An 18,495-nucleotide genomic window follows, 5' to 3' on the forward strand; every position below is an offset into this window, starting at 1 on the left:
CCTCAGTTCTGACCCACTGACAATGCAGCACTCCCTCAGTACTGACCCTCCGACAATGCAGCTCTCCCTCAGTACTGACCCTCAAACACAGCAGCACTCCTTTGGTACTGACCCTCCGACAGTGTAGCACTGCCTCAGTACTGACCCTCTGACAGTGCAGTACTCCCTCAGTTCTGACACTCATACAGTGCGGCACTCCCTCAGTACTGACCCTCTGACAGTGCAGCACTCCCTCAGCACTGACCCTCTGACAGTACAGCACTCCCTCAGTGCTGACCCTCTGACAGTGCAGCACTCCCACAGTACTGACCCTCTGACAATGCGGCACTCACTCAGTACTGACCCTCTGACAGTGCAGCACTCCCTCAGTACTGACCCTCAGACAGTGCAGGACTCCCTCAGTACCGACCCTCTGACAGTGCAGCACTCCCCCAGTACTGACCCTCTGACAGTGCGGCACTCCCTCAGTACTGACCCTCTGACAGTACAGCACTCCCTCAGTACTGCCCCTCTGACAGTGCAGCACTCCCTCAGTACTGACCCTCTGACAGTGCAGCACTCCCTCAGTACTGACCCACTGACAGTGCAGCACTCCCTCAGTACTGATCCTCCGACAGTGCAGCGCTCCCTCAGTACTGATCCTCTGACAGTGCAGCACTCCCTCAGCACTGACCCTCTGACAGTGCAGTGCTCCCTCAGTTCTGACCCTCATACAGTGCGGCACTCCCTCAGTACTGACCCTCTGACAGCGCAGAACTCCCTCAGTACTGACCCTCTGACAGTGCAGCGCTCCCTCAGTACTGACCCTCTTACAGTGCGGCACTCCCTCAGTACTAACCCTCTAACAGTGCAGCACTCCCTCAGTACTGTCCCTCTGACAGTACAGCACTCCCTCAGCACTGGCCCTCTGACAGTGCAGCACTCCCTCAGTACTGATCCTCTGACAGTGCAACACTCCCTCAGTACTGACCCTCTGACAGTGCAGCACTCCCTCAGTATTGACCCTTTGACAGTGCGGCACTCCCTCAGTACTGTCCCTCTGACAGTGCGGCACTCCCTCAGTACTGACCCTCTGACAGTGCGCCACTCCCTCAGTACTGACCCTCTGACAGTGCGACACTCCCTCAGTTCTGACCCACTGACAATGCAGCACTCCCTCAGTACTGACCCTCCGACAATGCAGCTCTCCCTCAGTACTGACCCTCAAACACAGCAGCACTCCTTTGGTACTGACCCTCCGACAGTGCGGCACTCCCTCAGTACTGACCCTCTGACAGTGCAGCACTCCCTCAGCACTGACCCTCTGACAGTGCAGCACTCCCTCAGTGCTGACCCTCTGACAGTGCAGCAGTCCCACAGTACTGACCCTCTGACAATGCGGCACTCACTCAGTACTGACCCTCTGACAGTGCAGCACTCCCTCAGTACTGACCCTCAGACAGTGCAGGACTCCCTCAGTACTGCCCCTCTGACAGTGCAGCACTCCCTCAGTACTGACCCTCTGACAGTGCAGCACTCCCTCAGTACTGACCCACTGACAGTGCAGCACTCCCTCAGTACTGATCCTCCGACAGTGCAGCGCTCCCTCAGTACTGATCCTCTGACAGTGCAGCACTCCCTCAGTACTGACCCTCTGACAGTGCAGCGCTCCCTCAGTACTGACCCTCTTACAGTGCGGCACTCCCTCAATAATGACCCTCTGACAGCGCAGCACTCCCTCAGTACTGACCCTCTGACAGTGCAGCGCTCCCTCAGTACTAACCCTCTAACAGTGCAGCACTCCCTCAGTACTGTCCCTCTGACAGTGCAGCACTCCCTCAGTACTGACCCTCTGACAGTGCAGCACTCCCTCAGTACTGATCCTCTGACAGTGCAACACTCCCTCAGTACTGACCCTCTGACAGTGCGGCACTCCCTCAGTACTGTCCCTCTGACAGTGCTGCCCTCCCTCAGTACTGACCCACTGACAATGCAGCACTCCCTCAGTACTGACCCTCCGACAATGCAGCTCTCCCTCAGTGCTGACCCTCAAACACAGCAGCAGTCCTTTGGTACTGACCCTCCGACAGTGCAGCAGTCCCTCAGTACTGACCCTCCAACAGTGCAGTACTCCCTCAGTACTGACCCTCTGACAGTGCAGCACTCCCTCAATATTGACCCTTTGACAGTGCAGCACTCCCTCAGTACTGACCCTCTGACAGTGCGACACTCCCTCAGTTCTGACCCACTGACAATGCAGCACTCCCTCAGTACTGACCCTCCGACAATGCAGCTCTCCCTCAGTACTGACCCTCAAACACAGCAGCACTCCTTTGGTACTGACCCTCCGACAGTGCTGCACTCCCTCAGTACTGACCCTCCGAAAGTGCAGCACTCCCTCAGTGCTGACCCTCTGACAGTGCAGCACTCCCTCAGTACTGACCCTCAGACAGTGCAGGACTCCCTCAGTACTGCCCCTCTGACAGTGCAGCACTCCCTCAGTACTGACCCTCTGACAGTGCAGCACTCCCTCAGTACTGACCCACTGACAGTGCAGCACTCCCTCAGTACTGATCCTCCGACAGTGCAGCGCTCCCTCAGTACTGATCCTCTGACAGTGCAGCACTCCCTCAGTACTGACCCTCTGACAGTGCAGCGCTCCCTCAGTACTGACCCTCTTACAGTGCGGCACTCCCTCAATAATGACCCTCTGACAGCGCAGCACTCCCTCAGTACTGACCCTCTGACAGTGCAGCGCTCCCTCAGTACTAACCCTCTAACAGTGCAGCACTCCCTCAGTACTGTCCCTCTGACAGTGCAGCACTCCCTCAGTACTGACCCTCTGACAGTGCAGCACTCCCTCAGTACTGATCCTCTGACAGTGCAACACTCCCTCAGTACTGACCCTCTGACAGTGCGGCACTCCCTCAGTACTGTCCCTCTGACAGTGCTGCCCTCCCTCAGTACTGACCCACTGACAATGCAGCACTCCCTCAGTACTGACCCTCCGACAATGCAGCTCTCCCTCAGTGCTGACCCTCAAACACAGCAGCAGTCCTTTGGTACTGACCCTCCGACAGTGCAGCAGTCCCTCAGTACTGACCCTCCAACAGTGCAGCACTCCCTCAGTACTGACCCTCTGACAGTGCGACACTCCCTCAGTTCTGACCCACTGACAATGCAGCACTCCCTCAGTACTGACCCTCCGACAATGCAGCTCTCCCTCAGTACTGACCCTCAAACACAGCAGCACTCCTTTGGTACTGACCCTCCGACAGTGCTGCACTCCCTCAGTACTGACCCTCCGAAAGTGCAGCACTCCCTCAGTGCTGACCCTCTGACAGTGCAGCACTCCCTCAGTACTGACCCTCTGACAGCGCAGAACTCCCTCAGTACTGACCCTCTGACAGTGCAGCGCTCCCTCAGTACTGACCCTCTTACAGTGCGGCACTCCCTCAGTACTAACCCTCTAACAGTGCAGCACTCCCTCAGTACTGTCCCTCTGACAGTACAGCACTCCCTCAGTACTGGCCCTCTGACAGTGCAGCACTCCCTCAGTACTGATCCTCTGACAGTGCAACACTCCCTCAGTACTGACCCTCTGACAGTGCGGCACTCCCTCAGTACTGTCCCTCTGACAGTGCTGCACTCCCTCAGTACTGACCCACTGACAGTGCGCCACTCCCTCAGTACTGACCCTCTGACAGTGCGGCACTCCCTCAGTACTGACCCACTGACAATGCAGCACTCCCTCAGTACTGACCCTCCGACAATGCAGCTCTCCCTCAGTGCTGACCCTCAAACACAGCAGCACTCCTTTGGTACTGACCCTCCGACAGTGCAGCAGTCCCTCAGTCCTGACCCTCCAACAGTGCAGTACTCCCTCAGTACTGACCCTCATACAGTGCGCCACTCCCTCAGCACTGACCCTCTGACAGTGCAGCACTCCCTCAGTACTAACCCTCTAACATTGCAGCACTCCCTCAGTACTGACCCTCTGACAGTGCAGCACTCAATCAGTACTGATCCTCTGACAGTGCAGCACTCCCTCAGTCCTGACCCTCTGACAGTGCAGCGCTCCCTCTGTGCCGACCCTCTGACAGTGCAGCGCTCCCTCAGTACTGACCTTCTGACAGTGCATCACCCCCTCAGTACTGACCCTCTGACACAGCAGCACTCCCTCAGTACTGACTCTCTGACAGTGCAGCACTCCTCCGTACTGACCCACTGACAGTGCGGCACACCCTCAGTACTGTCCCTCTGACAGTGCAGCACTCCCTCAGTGCGGACCCTCTGACAGTGCAGCACTCCCTCAGTACTGACCCTCCGACAGTGCAGCACTCCCTCAGTACGGACCCTCCGACAGTGCAGCACTCCCTCAATACTGACCCTCCGACAGTGCAGCACTCCCTCAATACTGACCCTCTGACAGTGCAGCACTCCCTCAGTGCTGATCCTCTGACAGTGCAGCACTCCCTCAGTACTGACCCTCTGACAGCGCAGCACTCCCTCAGTACTGACCCTCTGACAGTGCAGCACTCCCTCAGTACTGATCCTCTGACAGTGCAACACTCCCTCAGTACTGACCCTCTGACAGTGCGGCACTCCCTCAGTACTGTCCCTCTGACAGTGCTGCCCTCCCTCAGTACTGACCCACTGACAATGCAGCACTCCCTCAGTACTGACCCTCCGACAATGCAGCTCTCCCTCAGTGCTGACCCTCAAACACAGCAGCAGTCCTTTGGTACTGACCCTCCGACAGTGCAGCAGTCCCTCAGTACTGACCCTCCAACAGTGCAGTAATCCCTCAGTACTGACCCTCATACAGTGCGGCACTCCCTCAGCACTGACCTTCTAACATTGCAGCACTCCCTCAGTACTGTCCCTCTGTCAGTGCAGCACTCCCTCAGTACTGACCCTCTGACAGTGCAGCACTCCCTCAGTACTGGTCCTCTGACAGTGCAGCACTCCCTCAGTATTGACCCTCTGACAGCGCTGCACTCCCTCAGTACTGTCCCTCTGACAGTGCAGCACTCCCTCAATACTGACCCTCTGAGAGTGCGCCACTCCCTCAGTACTGACCCTCCGACAGTGCAGCACTGCCTCAGTACTGACCCTCTGACAGTGCAGTACTCCCTCAGTTCTGACCCTCATACAGTGCGGCACTCCCTCAGTACTGACCCTTTGACAGTGCAGCACTCCCTCAGCACTGACCCTCTGACAGTGCAGCAATCCCTCAGTGCTGACCCTCTGACAGTGCAGCACTCCCACAGTACTGACCCTCTGACAATGCGGCACTCCCTCAGTACTGACCCTCTGACAGTGCAGCACTCCCTCAGTACTGACCCTCTGACAGTGCAGCACTCCCTCTGTACCGACCCTCTGACAGTGCAGCACTCCCCCAGTACTGACCCTCTGACAGTGCGGCACTCCCTCAGTACTGACCCTCTGACTGTGCAGCACTCCCTCAGTACTGACCCTCTGACAGTGCAGCACTCCCTCAGTACTGACCCTCTGACTGTGCAGCACTCCCCCAGTATTGACCCTCTGACAGTGCGGCACTCCCTTAGTACTGACTCTCTGACAGTGCTGCGCTCCCTCAGTACTGACCCTCTTGACAGTGCAGCACTCCCTCAGTACTGACCCTCTGACAGTGCAGCACTCCGTCAGTACTATACTGATCCACCCTCCTGGATTATTGTCAAGTCCCTCTAGTGGGCCTTAAACCCTGTGACAATCTGACTCAGAGGTGCAAATCCCCCACTGACCAGTAGCTGGCACGTTTTGCACAAGTACCCACCTTCCTCCCCAGCCCAGCCCCCCCCCCCCCCCCCCCCCCCCCCCCACCCCCCAAAGAGTCTTCCCTCTTCGATCAAAACGTGGATGTGATTTTGGAATACATTAAACCCGAAACACTTCGTCAGTGTTTCCCTCCCTACCCACTCCTCTATCCAAAAAAACCCAGCCGCTGTAAGGATCAAGAGGAAGGCTCGAGGGCAGGGAGAATTTGAAAGTTGAACCGTGACGCCACGGCCTCCTGGTAAGGGATTGGCTGGTGACTGGTAAGTTGTTTTTATTTTATTTTCCCTCAGGTGTTATCGTGCGGGGCGCAGAGGTTGCTGAGTGAGTGCTTGCTGAGAAGGGGAGTGAATAACAGGTAAGCTCTTTCTTTTTCTTTTTTTATCTAGAGGGGATGGCAGGGAAGGCAGTGCAATGTTCCTCCTGCGGGATGTTTGAAGTGAGGGACGCTGTCAGTGTCCCTGCTGATTTCATCTGTGGGAAGTGCACCCATCTCCAGCTCCTCAGAAACCGCGTTAGGGAACTGGAGCTGGAGCTGGATGAACTTCGGATCATTCGGGAGGCAGAGGTGGTCATAGATAGAAGCTTCAGGGATGTAGTTACTCCGAAGAATAAAGATAGATGGGTGACGGTGAGAGGGGCTGGGAGGAAGCAGTCAGTACAGGGATTCCCTTTGGTCGTTCCCCTTAGTAACAAGTATACCGCTTTGGATACTGTTGTGGGGCGGGGGGGGGGGGGGGGGGGGGGACTTACCAGGGGTAAGCCATGGGGTACAGGTCTCTGGCACAGAGACTGTCCCTGTTGCTCAGAAGGGAAGGGGGAGAGGAGTAGAGCATTAGTCATTGGAGACTCCATAGTTAGGGGGATAGATAGGAGATTCTGTGGGAACCAGAGAGACTCACAGTTGGTGTGTTGCCTCCCAGGTGCCAGGGTGCGTGATGTCTCGGATTGTGTTTTTGTGATCCTTAAGGGGGAGGGGGAGCAGCCCCAAGTCGTGGTCCACATAGGTACCAACGACATCGGTAGGAAAAGGGATAGGGATGTAAGGCAGGAATTCAGGGAGCTAGGATGGAAACTTAGATCTAGGACAAACAGTTATTATCTCTGGGTTGTTACCCGTGCCACGTGATAGCGAGACGAGGAATATGGAGAGAGATGAGTTGAAAACGTGGCTACAGGGATGGTGCAGGAGGGGGAGTTTCAGATTTCTGGATAATTGGGGCTCATTCTGGGGTCGGTGGGACCTCTACAAACGGGATGGTCTACACCTGGACTGGAGGGGTACCAATATTCTGGGGGGGAAATTTGCTAATGCTCTTCGGGAGGGTTTAAACTAGTTCAGCAGGGGCTTGGGAACCTGAATTGTAGCTCCAGTATACAGGAGGTTGAGAGTAATGAGGTCATGAGTAGGGTTTCAAAGTTGCAGGAGTGTACCGGCAGGCAGGAAGGTGGTTTAAAGTGTGTCTTCTTCAATGCCAGGAGTATCCGGAATAAGGTGGGTGAACTTGCGGCATGGGTTGGTCCCTGGGACTTCGATGTTGTGGCCATTTTGGAGACATGGATAGAGCAGGGACAGGAATGGTTGTTGCAGGTGCCAGGATTTAGATATTTCAGTAAGCTCAGGGAAGGTAGTAAAAGAGGGGGAGGGGTGGCATTGTTAGCCAAGGACAGTATTACGGTGGCAGAAAGGACGTTTGATGAGGACTCGTCTACTGAGGTAGTATGGGCTGAGGTTAGAAACAGGAAAGAAGAGGTCACCCTGTTAGGGGTTTTCTATAGGCCTCCGAAAAGTTCCAGAGATGTAGAGGAGAGGATGGCAAAGATGCTTCTGGATAGGAGCGAAAACAACAGGGTAGTTGTTATGGGGGACTTTAACTTTCCAAATATTGACTGGAAACGCTATAGTTCGAGTACATTAGATGGGTCCGTTTTTGTCCAATGTGTGCAGGAGGGTTTCCTGACACAGTATGTAGATAGGCCAATGAGAGGCGAGGCCATATTGGATTTGGTACTGGGTAATGAACCAGGACAGGTGTTAGATTTGGAGGTAGGTGAGCACTTTGGTGATAGTGACCACAATTCGATGAAGTTTACTTTAGTGATGGAAAGGGATAGGTATATACCGCAGGGCAAGAGTTATATCTGGGGGAAAGGCAATTATGATGCGATGAGGCAAGACTTAGGATGCATCGGATGAAGAGGAAAACTGCAGGGGATGGGCACAATGGAAATGTGGAGCTTGTTCAAGGAACAGCTACTGCGTGTCCTTGATAAGTATGTACCTGTCAGGCAGGGAGGAAGTGGTCGAGTGAGGGAACCGTGGTTTACTAAAGCAGTCGAAACACTTGTCAAGAGGAAGAAGGAGGCTTATGTAAAGATGAGACATGAAGGTTCAGTCAGGGCGCTCAAGAGTTACAAGTTAGCTAGGAAGGACCTAAAGAGAGAGCTAAGAAGAGCCAGTAAGGGGCATGAGAAGTCTTTGGCAGGTAGGATCAAGGATAACCCTAAAGCTTTCTATAGATATGTCAGGAATAAAAGAATGACTAGGGTATGAGTAGGGCCAGTCAAGGACAGTAGTGTGAATTTGTGCTTGGAGTCCGAGGAGATAGGAGAGGTGCTAAATGAATATTTTTCGTCAGTATTCACACAGGAAAAAGACAATGTTGTCGAGGAGAATACTGAGATTCAGGCTACTAGACTAGAAGGGCTTGAGGTTCATAAGGAGGAGTTGTTAGCAATTCTGGAAAGTGTGAAAATAGATAAGTCACCTGGGCCGGATGGGATTTATCCTAGGATTCTCTGGGAAGCTAGGGAGGAGATTGCTGAGCCTTTGGCCTTGATCACGGTTTTGTGAAGGGTAGGTTGTGCCTCACAAACCTTATAGAGTTCTTTGAGAAGGTGACCAAACAGGTGGATGAGGGTAAAGCAGTTGATGTGGTGTGTATGGATTTCAGTAAAGCGTTTGATAAGGTTCCCCACGGTAGGCTACTGCAGAAAATACGGAGGCATGGGATTCAGGGAGATTTATCAGTTTGGATCAGAAATTGGCTAGCTGGAAGAAGACAAAGGGTGGTGGTTGATGGGAAATGATCAGACTGGAGTCCAGTTACTAGTGGTGTACCACAAGGATCTGTTTTGGGGCCACTGCTGTTTGTCATTTTTATAAATGACCTGGAGGAGGGCGTAGAAGGATGGGTGAGTAAATTTGCAGATGACACTAAAGTCGGTGGAGTTGTGGACAGTGTGGAAGGATGTTACAAGTTACAAAGGAACATAGATAAGCTGCAGCGCTGGGCTGAGAGGTGGCAAATGGAGTTTAATGCAGAAAAGTGTGAGGTGATTCATTTTGGAAGGAATAACAGGAAGACTGAGTACTGGGCTAATGGTAAGATTCTTGGCAGTGTGGATGAGCAGAGAGAGCTCGGTGTCCATGTACATAGATCCCTGAAAGTTGCCATCCAGGTTGAGAGGGTTGTTAAGAAGGCGTACGGTGTGTTAGCTTTTATTGGTAGAGGGATTGAGTTTAGGAGCCATGAGGTCATGTTGCAGCTATACAAAACTCTGGTGCGGCCGCATTTGGAGTACTGCGTGCAATTCTGGTCGCCGCATTATAGGAAGGATGTGGAAGCATTGGAAAGGGTGCAGAGGAGATTTACCAGAATGTTGCCTGGTATGGAGGGAAGATCTTATGAGGAAAGGCTGAGGGACTTGAGGCTGTTTTCGTTAGAGAGAAGAAGGTTAAGAGGTGACTTAATTGAGGCATACAAGATGATCAGAGGATTGGATAGGGTGGACAGTGAGAGCCTTTTTCCTTGGATGGTGATGTCTAGCGCAAGAGGAAATAGCTTTAAATTGAGGGGAGATAGATACAAGACAGATGTCAGAGGTAGGTTCTTTACTCATAGAGTAGTAAGGGCGTGGAATGCCCTGCCTGCAACAGTAGTGGACTCGCCAATACCGAGGACATTCAAATGGTCATTGGATAGACATATGGACGATGAGGGAATAGTGCAGATGGGCTTTAGAGTGGTTTCACAGGTCGGCGCAACATCGAGGGCCAAAGGGCCTGTACTGTGCTGTAATGTTCTATGTTCTATTCCTTGGTGTGGGACGTATAAGGGGGTTCAGGAACTCTGAGATCCTCTCCAGCTTGTCCCGAGTTAGCTGAATTAATTCAAGAAGCATTATGGCATTTATCTGTGCCCCATGGGATATGAAGGGGTCAAATCTTTCTGGGGCATGTGCAGTTTGCTCTCGGTCGTGGTGGGCAATGTCCAGTGAGCTCTGTGACCACTGCACATATGAGGGTCTCCAATGAAGGTTTAGGAAGTTCCTTCAAAGTGAAATTGCCCGGTAGCCGAGAACAACATCACGAACACCGATTGTCTGGTCCTGAACGTGTTGCTGTTTGTGGGAGCTTGCTGTGCAAAATGGCTGCTGTGTTTCCTACATCACAACAGTGACTACCCTTCAGGAGTCTTTGTGATGTTCTTCGTGTCTCACCTGTGGTCCAGTATAGCATTCTCACTAGGCAGCCCTGGGTTCGAGTTCCCCCTCCAGGGTTTGGACCCACAAAAAAACCCAGGCTGACATTGCAATGCAGATTGGAGGGCGCCCCGCACTGCCGGCGATGCCATCCTTTCAGATGAGGCATTAAACCGAGGTGCCATTTGTGTCCCCAGGTAAATGTGAAAGATCACATGACACTATTCGAGCAATGAGAGTAATCCCCAGCGCCCTGGGCAATATTATCCCTCGATCACTAACACAAAGAAATCTAGTTTCATTATCCAATTGGTAAATGTTGGCGGAATGCAAAGGTTTGTCTGTGATGATGAAAACAGCGGGTGGTGAACACTCTGACATAAATACATTTCCATCCTCTCTCTCGCCTGTCCCACCGTCTGGACCTGTAAAGACTTAATTACCGGCAAAGACTCACATTCAAAGTATCATCTTGCACCATTGGCTTTGTCTATATATATTGTGTTTGTGTAACCTACCTCTTCATTCGCCTGAGGAAGGAGCAGTGCTCCGAAAGCTCATGATTCCAAACAAACCTGTTGGACTTTAACCTGATGTTGATAGACTTCTTACTGTGCTCACCTGTCATTGTCCTTCACTCCTAAAATCCTGATCTTTTCCTCGCTTCCTCCAGCCACCGCTTGCAACCACCGGGCGTGGGTCAGCTCCGTGTCGACCGTGTGTTTGTAGATACAGAAGCAGCAGAACTGTGACGCCTGAGTGCTCGCCGGCACCTTCCACCGAACCGACATGGGGTTGGTCAAGGAGTTGGCTTTCAACAGGTCTCCTTGATTGGTCAGAACCAGCAACACCTCCCTGGCCAGGCAGTAATCCAGGTCCATCGCCTGCTGGCCCTTCTCCAGCAGGAGGGTGGTGATGATGTCTCCGGTATCCGGGGAGACCAGCCGCGCTGTTCCGTCAGCACAGGAGCAGGACGCCCGCGTGGGGAATTGGCTGGCTGGGCCAATGGAGCTCGCCTTGATGGCCATCACGGTGTAACCAATGGAGGTGTGCGGTTTGTACAGGTGTTTGATGGTCCACAGATCCAGCCTCTGGTTAGCGCAGGAGAATATACTATCCTCCCCGAGCTTTGTCCCCAATCGAGTGACTGTTGTCCCCATCTGGATCTCGTCCACTTTGTCTGACAGTTCCAGGCTCCACACTCTGAGGGTCCCGTCCTCAGAGGCAGAGAGAAGATACGGACCGTGGGGGTAGATAACGAGCGCAGTGACAGGACCTGCAGAAATAGACAGGGTAAAGCGGGTTTTATTTGCGGGCGATTCCCGATCATTGTGACCAAAATAACCTGTATTTAAAAAGCGCTTTTAACTTCCCAAGGTGCAGTGGGGCGGGGCAGAGGTTGCCACTGCTGCCTCACGCCGCCGAGGACCCGTGTGGAGTTTGCACATTCTCCCCATGTCGGTGTGGGTCTCACCCCCACAACCCAAAGATGTGCAGGGTAGGTAGATTTACCACGCTAAATTGCCCCTTAATTGGAAAAAAAAATAATTTGGTACTCTAAATTTTTTTTTTACTTCTTAATACGCTTGGCAGCAGCAATTATCAAACACATTTGACATGGAGGGGCTGGTTTAGCTCACTGGGCTAAATAGCTGGCTTTGAAAGCAGACCAAGGCAGGCCAGCAGCACGGTTCAATTCCCGTAACAGCCTCCCCGAACAGGCGGCGGAATGTGGCGACTAGGGGCTTTTCACAGTAACTTCATTGAAGCCTACTTGTGACAATAAGCAATTTTCATTTCATTTCATTTCAAATAAGGAGATATGTGGACAGGTGGCCAAAACTCTGGCCAAATAGGTAGATTTTAAACAGTCTATTACGAGGAGAAAGGATGGGGAGGACATTCCAGAGTTTAGGGCCTATGATTACCGCCCCTGCTAATTTCAGCCTCTTGAGCAACACCTTAATTTCCTTTGCTCCACCGATGGTGGCCATGCCTTTAGCTTTGAAGGCTCTAAGCTCTGGAATTCCCCTTATTAAACATGTCCACGTCCCTCCCACCCCAATGTCTCCTTTTGTGGCTCAGTGTGAGATTTTGTCTGATTTCCCCCCCTCCCCCTCTGTGAAGCACCTAGGCCATTTCGCTACGTTAAAGATCAGTATGAGCAATTGATGGCGAGGCCGTCATCGGCAGAGCGATTATAATGATTGAAGCTTAGATAGCTCAAAGTTGTGTAGCGGTTGGAGGAGATTGGCTTCTTTATCCTTTGGTCTGAACTGGGCGTCACTGGCAGGGCTAGTGTCTGTTGCCCATCCCTAACTCCCCAACTGAGTGGCGGCTGGGTCATTTCAGAGCGGGCCAGTTCAGAGTCAACCACATTGCTGTGGGTCTGGAGTCACATGTAGGCCAGACCGGGTAAGGACGGCAGGTTTCCTTCCCCAAAAGGACATTAGTGAACCAGATGGGGTTTTACAACAATCGACACTGGTTTCCTGGTCACCGTTGCTGAGGCCCGCTTTTATATTTCAAATTTATTTGCTGAATTTAAAATCCCACCAGCTGCCGTGGTGGGGTTTGAACCCGGGTCCCCATAGCCTGGGCCTTGTGAACTGCGAGTCCAGTGACATTACCGCTGTGACACCATCTCCTCCAAGCAGACTATCATTCCAACTTTCCTGACCAGCCTCCCAGCTCGCACCGTCCATAACTTTCAATTCTTTCAAAATTCTGTCGCCCCCAAACCCAAGTCCCACCGAATCAAACCCCATGCCCACTGACCTACCCCTGGTCATATATTACTGCTCATTATTCTGTGTTAATCTACCTGGTGCATCTAACCCGTAACTCAGAAGCTGCAAAAGAATTACCATGCAGTGTTTTTCTATTTTCTTTGAACTTTTCAGTTTATGAGTTCTGGAACTGTTAATCGTGAAGAATCCAATCGAGTAGCCAACAGCCAGGAAGGCGGGGGTGCCCTGGGGTGGGCGGCCTCGTGTCCATGGCTAACACATTAACCCATCGGTGTGGTAATACAATCCATTCCTGCCATCCAGGTTTTACAAATCCCAGGGATTCTCAATCCAGAACCACTCACCTCTGTGCCCGACAAACACCATTTGAAGATTCCAATTTTCATCCCATATTTTGATGTTTCCGTCCCGCGAGGAAGTCGCCACACATCTCAGGTTTTCGACGAGGGTGATCCCCGTGATTTTCCTGCTCAAGAGTATGATGAAGAATTTGTCAATTGGAGGAATCTGTCTCCAGGTGCGTGCACACACTGAAAAGGAAATCGGGCACCTGGCACGACAAGGACGCCTACTCCGAGGCCCTGGAGCGTGCTCAGTCCATCAGCCAAACGCCCACCGCTGGTCCAATCACGTCTGCACTGGACCGGCCACGCTCATCAGGTGGATGACGGCCAGATGTCCAAAGGCCTTCTGAATGGTCAGCTGGCCCCTGGGTCATGACCTCCTGGGTGTCCAGAACTCCGCTACAAGGACATGGGCAGTTAGTTCAGGTTGTTTGAGCACGGGGAAAATACCACCCAGGTCCCAGGTTTGATCGCCGCACAGGCCAGTGACATTCCTCGTTCGCAATGTTTAAAAATAAATTTAGTGTACCCAATTCATTTTTTCCAATTAAGGGGCAATTTAGCGTGGCCAACCCACCTAGCCTGCACATCTTTGGGTTGTGGGGGTGAAACCCACGCAGACACAGAGAGAATGTGCAAACTCCACACGGACAGAGACACAGAGCCGGGATCGAACCTGGGACCTTGGCGCCGTGAGGCAGCAGGGCTAACCCACTGCGCCACCGTGCTGCCCTCAATTTTTAGGGATGGCACGGCGGCACGATGGTTAGCTCTGATGCCTCACAGCGCCAGGATCCCGGGTTCAATCCCGGCCTCGGGTGACAGTGTGTGTGGAACATAGAACATAGAAAAATACAGCACAGAACAGGCCCTTCGGCCCACGATGTTGTGCCGAACCTTTGTCCTAGATTAATCATAGATTATCATAGAATTTACAGTGCAGAAGGAGGCCACCCGGCCCATCGAGTCTGCACCGGCTGTTGGAAAGAGCACCCCACCCAAAGTCAACACCTCCACCCAACACTAAGGGCAATTTTGGACACGAAGGGCAATTTATCATGGCCAATCCACCTAACCTGCACATCTTTGGACGTTCTCCCCGTGTCTGCGTGGGTTTCCTCCGGGTGCTCCGGTTTCCTCCCACAGGCCAAAGATGTGCAGGTTCGGTGGATTGGCCATGATAAATTGCCCCTTAGTGTCCAAAAGGTTAAGGCGGGGTCACTGGGATAGGGTTGGGGCATGGGCCTTGGTAAGGTGCTCTTTCCAAGGGTCGGTGCTGACCTGATGGACCAAATGGCCTCCTTGTGCACCGTTGGGATTCTATGATTCTATGACACCTTCAAACAAGATGTTGACACTGACAACTGGGAGACAGGGACTGACGGCCGTGAGGTCCGGAAGCTGACTGTTTGGTGAGGCATTGGAAGAGGTGAGCAGAAAGCAGAAGCTCAGCTGGCCGAGCAGCGAGACCAGAGAAGACAGAGGCACCTTCTCAGCAAATACAGCGGGGGCTGCCATGCCAGAGTGGGACTCCTGACCCACGCCAGGGGCAGCTTTAACGCACAGTTCACCGCAATGGCCCAAAATATGGTCATTGGAGACGGAAGTCTGACAAGCGGCTCAGAGGCCCAGCTTTTATTTCCATTCAGCAAAGCCAGCATTTATTGCCCGTCTCGAGTTGCCCGTTGAGGAGCTGTTGGTGAGGTTCCTGCAGAGTTTGGGGTGGAGGTGCACCCAAATTGCGGCTTTAAGGAGCAGCCACAGAATGATGCCATTCAGCCCATCATGTCAAGCAGCTAGTCAATTAATCCCACTTCCCTCCCCTTTCCCATTCGCGCCCCCCCCCCCCCCAATAGTTCTGCTGTATTGGTTCAATTTGCAATAAGACATAGGAGCAGAATTTGGCCATTCGGCCCATCGAGTCTGCTCCACCATTCAAAGCCAAACCCTTTCGTAATCTTAAAGACTTCTATCAGGCCATTCTTCAGACTTTGCTTTTCGAAAACAAAAGGCCAAGCCTGTTCAATCGTCCCTGCGGGGTCGCTACCACCTCAGGTGGGACCATCCCAGTAAATCTTTGCTACAATAAAGGGGTCTCTGCCTTACAGACACTCAGTGATTTGACCTCCACAACCTTCTGTGACCCAAGCTGGGAATCAAACCTGGATCCGTGGTGCTTTGAAACAACAGTGCTAACCGCTGTGCCACCCTGAAGGACATTAGTGAACCAGGTGGGTTTTTATGACAATCGACAATGGTTTCATGGTCGTCATTAGACTTTTAATTCCAGATTTGAACAAATTCAAATTTTACAATCTGCCATGGCCGGATTTGACCCATGGTCCCAAGAGCATTATTAACCTTGGTGTCCGTATCATTAATCAACCTCTTTATACGTGCTCAAGTAACCATTCAATCAATATAATGCTACTATCATTGCCTCCGCCTGAAGGAACGGAGCTAACAAGGTGTAGAGGTACCTGAGGTACCTCCGAAAAGTTCCAGAGATGTAGAGGAAAGGATTGCAAAGAAGATATACAGTGAATGGTAGAACCCTCAAGAGTATTGAAAGTCAAAGAGATCTAGGAGTACAGGTCCACAGATCACTGAAAGGGGCTACACAGGTGGAGAAGGTAGTCAAGAAGGCATACGGCATGCTTGCCTTCATTGGCCGGGGCATTGAGTATAAGAATTGGCAAGTCATGTTGCAGCTGTATAGAACCTTAGTTAGGCCACACTTGGAGTATAGTGTTCAATTCTGGTCGCCACACTACCAGAAGGATGTGGAGGCTTTAGAGAGGGTGCAGAAGAGATTTACCAGAATGTTGCCTGGTATGGAGGGCATAAGCTATGAGGAGCGATTGAATAAACTCGGTTTGTTCTCACTGGAACGAAGGAGGTTGAGGGGCGACCTGATAGAGGTATACAAAATTATGAGGGGCATAGACAGAGTGGATAGTCAGAGGCTTTTCCCCAGGGTAGAGGGGTCAATTACTAGGGGGCATAGGTTTAAGGTGAGAGGGGCAAAGTTTAGAGTAGATGTACGAGGCAAGTTTTTTACGCAGAGGGTAGTGGGTGCCTGGAACTCACTACCGGAGGAGGTAGTGGAGGCAGGGACGATAGGGACATTTAAGGGGCATCTTGACAAATATATGAATAGGATGGGAATAGAAGGATACGGACCCAGGAAGTGTAGAAGATTGTAGTTTAGTCGGGCAGTATGGTCGGCACGGGCTTGGAGGGCCGAAGGGCCTGTTCCTGTGCTGTACATTTCTTTGTTCTTTGTTCTTTGATTCTGGATAGGAGCGAAAACAACAGGGTAGTTGTTATGGGGGACTTTAACTTTCCAAATATTGACTGGAAACGCTATAGTTCGAGTACTTTAGATGGGTCCGTTTTTGTCCAATGTGTGCAGGAGGGTTTCCTGACACAGTATGTAGATAGGCCAACAAGAGGCAAGGCCATATTGGATTTGGTACTGGGTAATGAACCAGAACAGGTGTTAGATTTGGAGGTAGGTGAGCACTGTGGTGATAGTGACCACAATTCGATTACGTTTACTTTAGTGATGGAAAGGGATAGGTATATACCGCAGGGCAAATTTATATCTGGGGGAAAGGCAATTATGATGCGATGAGGCAAGACTTAGGGTGCATCGGATGGAGAGGAAAACTGCAGGGGATGGGCACAATGGAAATGTGGAGCTTGTTCAAGGAACAGCTATTGCCTGTCCTTGATAAGCATGTACCTGTCAGGCAGGGAGGAAGTGGTCGAGCAAGGGAACCGTGGTTTACTAAAGCAGTCGAAACACTTGTCAAGAGGAAGAAGGAGGCTTATGTAAAGATGAGACATGAAGGTTCAGTTAGGGTGCTCGAGAGTTACAAGTTAGCTAGGAAGGACGTAAAGAGAGAGCTAAGAAGAGCCAGGAGGGGACATGAGAAGTCTTTGGCAGGTAGGATAAAGGATAACCCAAACGCTTTCTATAGATATGTCAGGAATAAAAGAATGACTAGGGTAAGAGTAGGGCCAGTCAAGGACAGTAGTGGGAAGTTGTGCTTGGGGTCCAAGGAGATAGGAGAGGTGCTAAATGAATATTTTTCATCAGTATTCACACAGGAAAAAGACAATGTTGTCGAGGAGAATACTGAGATTCAGGCTACTAGGCTAGAAGGGCTTGTGGTTCATAAGGAGGAGGTGTTAGCAATTCTGGAAAGTGTGAAAATAGATAAGTCCCCTGGGCCGGATGGGATTTATCCGAGGATTCTCTGGGAAGCTAGGGAGGAGATTGCTGAGCCTTTGGCTTTGATCTTTAAGTCATCTTTGTCTACAGGAATAGTGCCAGAAGACTGGAGGATAGCAAATGTTGTCCCCTTGTTCAAGAAGGGGAGTAGAGACAACCCCGGTAACTATAGACCAGTGAGCCTTACGTCTGGAAAGGTTTATAAGAGATAGGATGAATACTCATCTGGAAAGGAATAATTTGATTAGAGATAGTCAACACGGTTTTGTGAAGGGTAGGTCGTGCCTCACAAACCTTATAGAGTTCTTTGAGAAGGTGACCAAACAGGTGGATGAGGGTAAAGCAGTTGATGTGGTGTATATGGATTTCAGTAAAGCGTTTGATAAGGTTCCCCAGGGTAGGCTACTGCAGAAAATACGGAGGCATGGGATTCAGGGTAATTTAGCAGTTTGGATCAGAAATTGGCTAGCTGGAAGAAGACAAAGGGTGGTGGTTGATGGGAAATGTTCAGACTGGAGTCCAGTTACTAGTGGTGTACCACAAGGATCTGTTTTGGGGCCATTGCTGTTTGTCATTTTTATAAATGACCTGGAGGAGGGCGTAGAAGGATGGGCGAGTAAATTTGCAGATGACACTAAAGTCGGTGGAGTTGTGGACAGTGCGGAAGGATGTTACAAGTTACAGAGGGACATAGATAAGCTGCAGCGCTGGGCTGAGAGGTGCAAATGGAGTTTAATGCAGAAAAGTATGAGGTGATTCGTTTTGGAAGGAATAACAGGAAGACTGAGTACTGGGCTAATGGTAAGATTCTTGGCAGTGTGGATGAGCAGAGAGATCTCGGTGTCCATGTACATAGATCCCTGAAAGTTGCCACCCAGGTTGAGAGGGTTGTTAAGAA

The 18,495-nt window shown here is 51.5% G+C and overlaps 1 protein-coding gene across 1 annotated transcript in view; it reads right to left on the reverse strand.

Annotated features, from left to right (window-relative positions):
* Positions 1-18,495, reverse strand: part of wdr97 (WD repeat domain 97) — a 229,449-nt gene that overhangs the window by 187,757 nt on the left and 23,197 nt on the right. Inside the window, exons 5-6 of the mRNA XM_072507945.1 lie at positions 13,358-13,479; positions 10,885-11,539 (exon numbers count right to left, since the gene is read on the reverse strand). Of these exons, the coding sequence (XP_072364046.1) occupies positions 10,885-11,539; positions 13,358-13,479 (777 nt within the window). The remainder of the gene's footprint in view (positions 1-10,884; positions 11,540-13,357; positions 13,480-18,495) is intronic.

This window comes from Scyliorhinus torazame, chromosome 6 (assembly GCF_047496885.1).
Source record: "Scyliorhinus torazame isolate Kashiwa2021f chromosome 6, sScyTor2.1, whole genome shotgun sequence".
NCBI classification, from domain to species: Eukaryota; Metazoa; Chordata; class Chondrichthyes; order Carcharhiniformes; family Scyliorhinidae; genus Scyliorhinus; species Scyliorhinus torazame.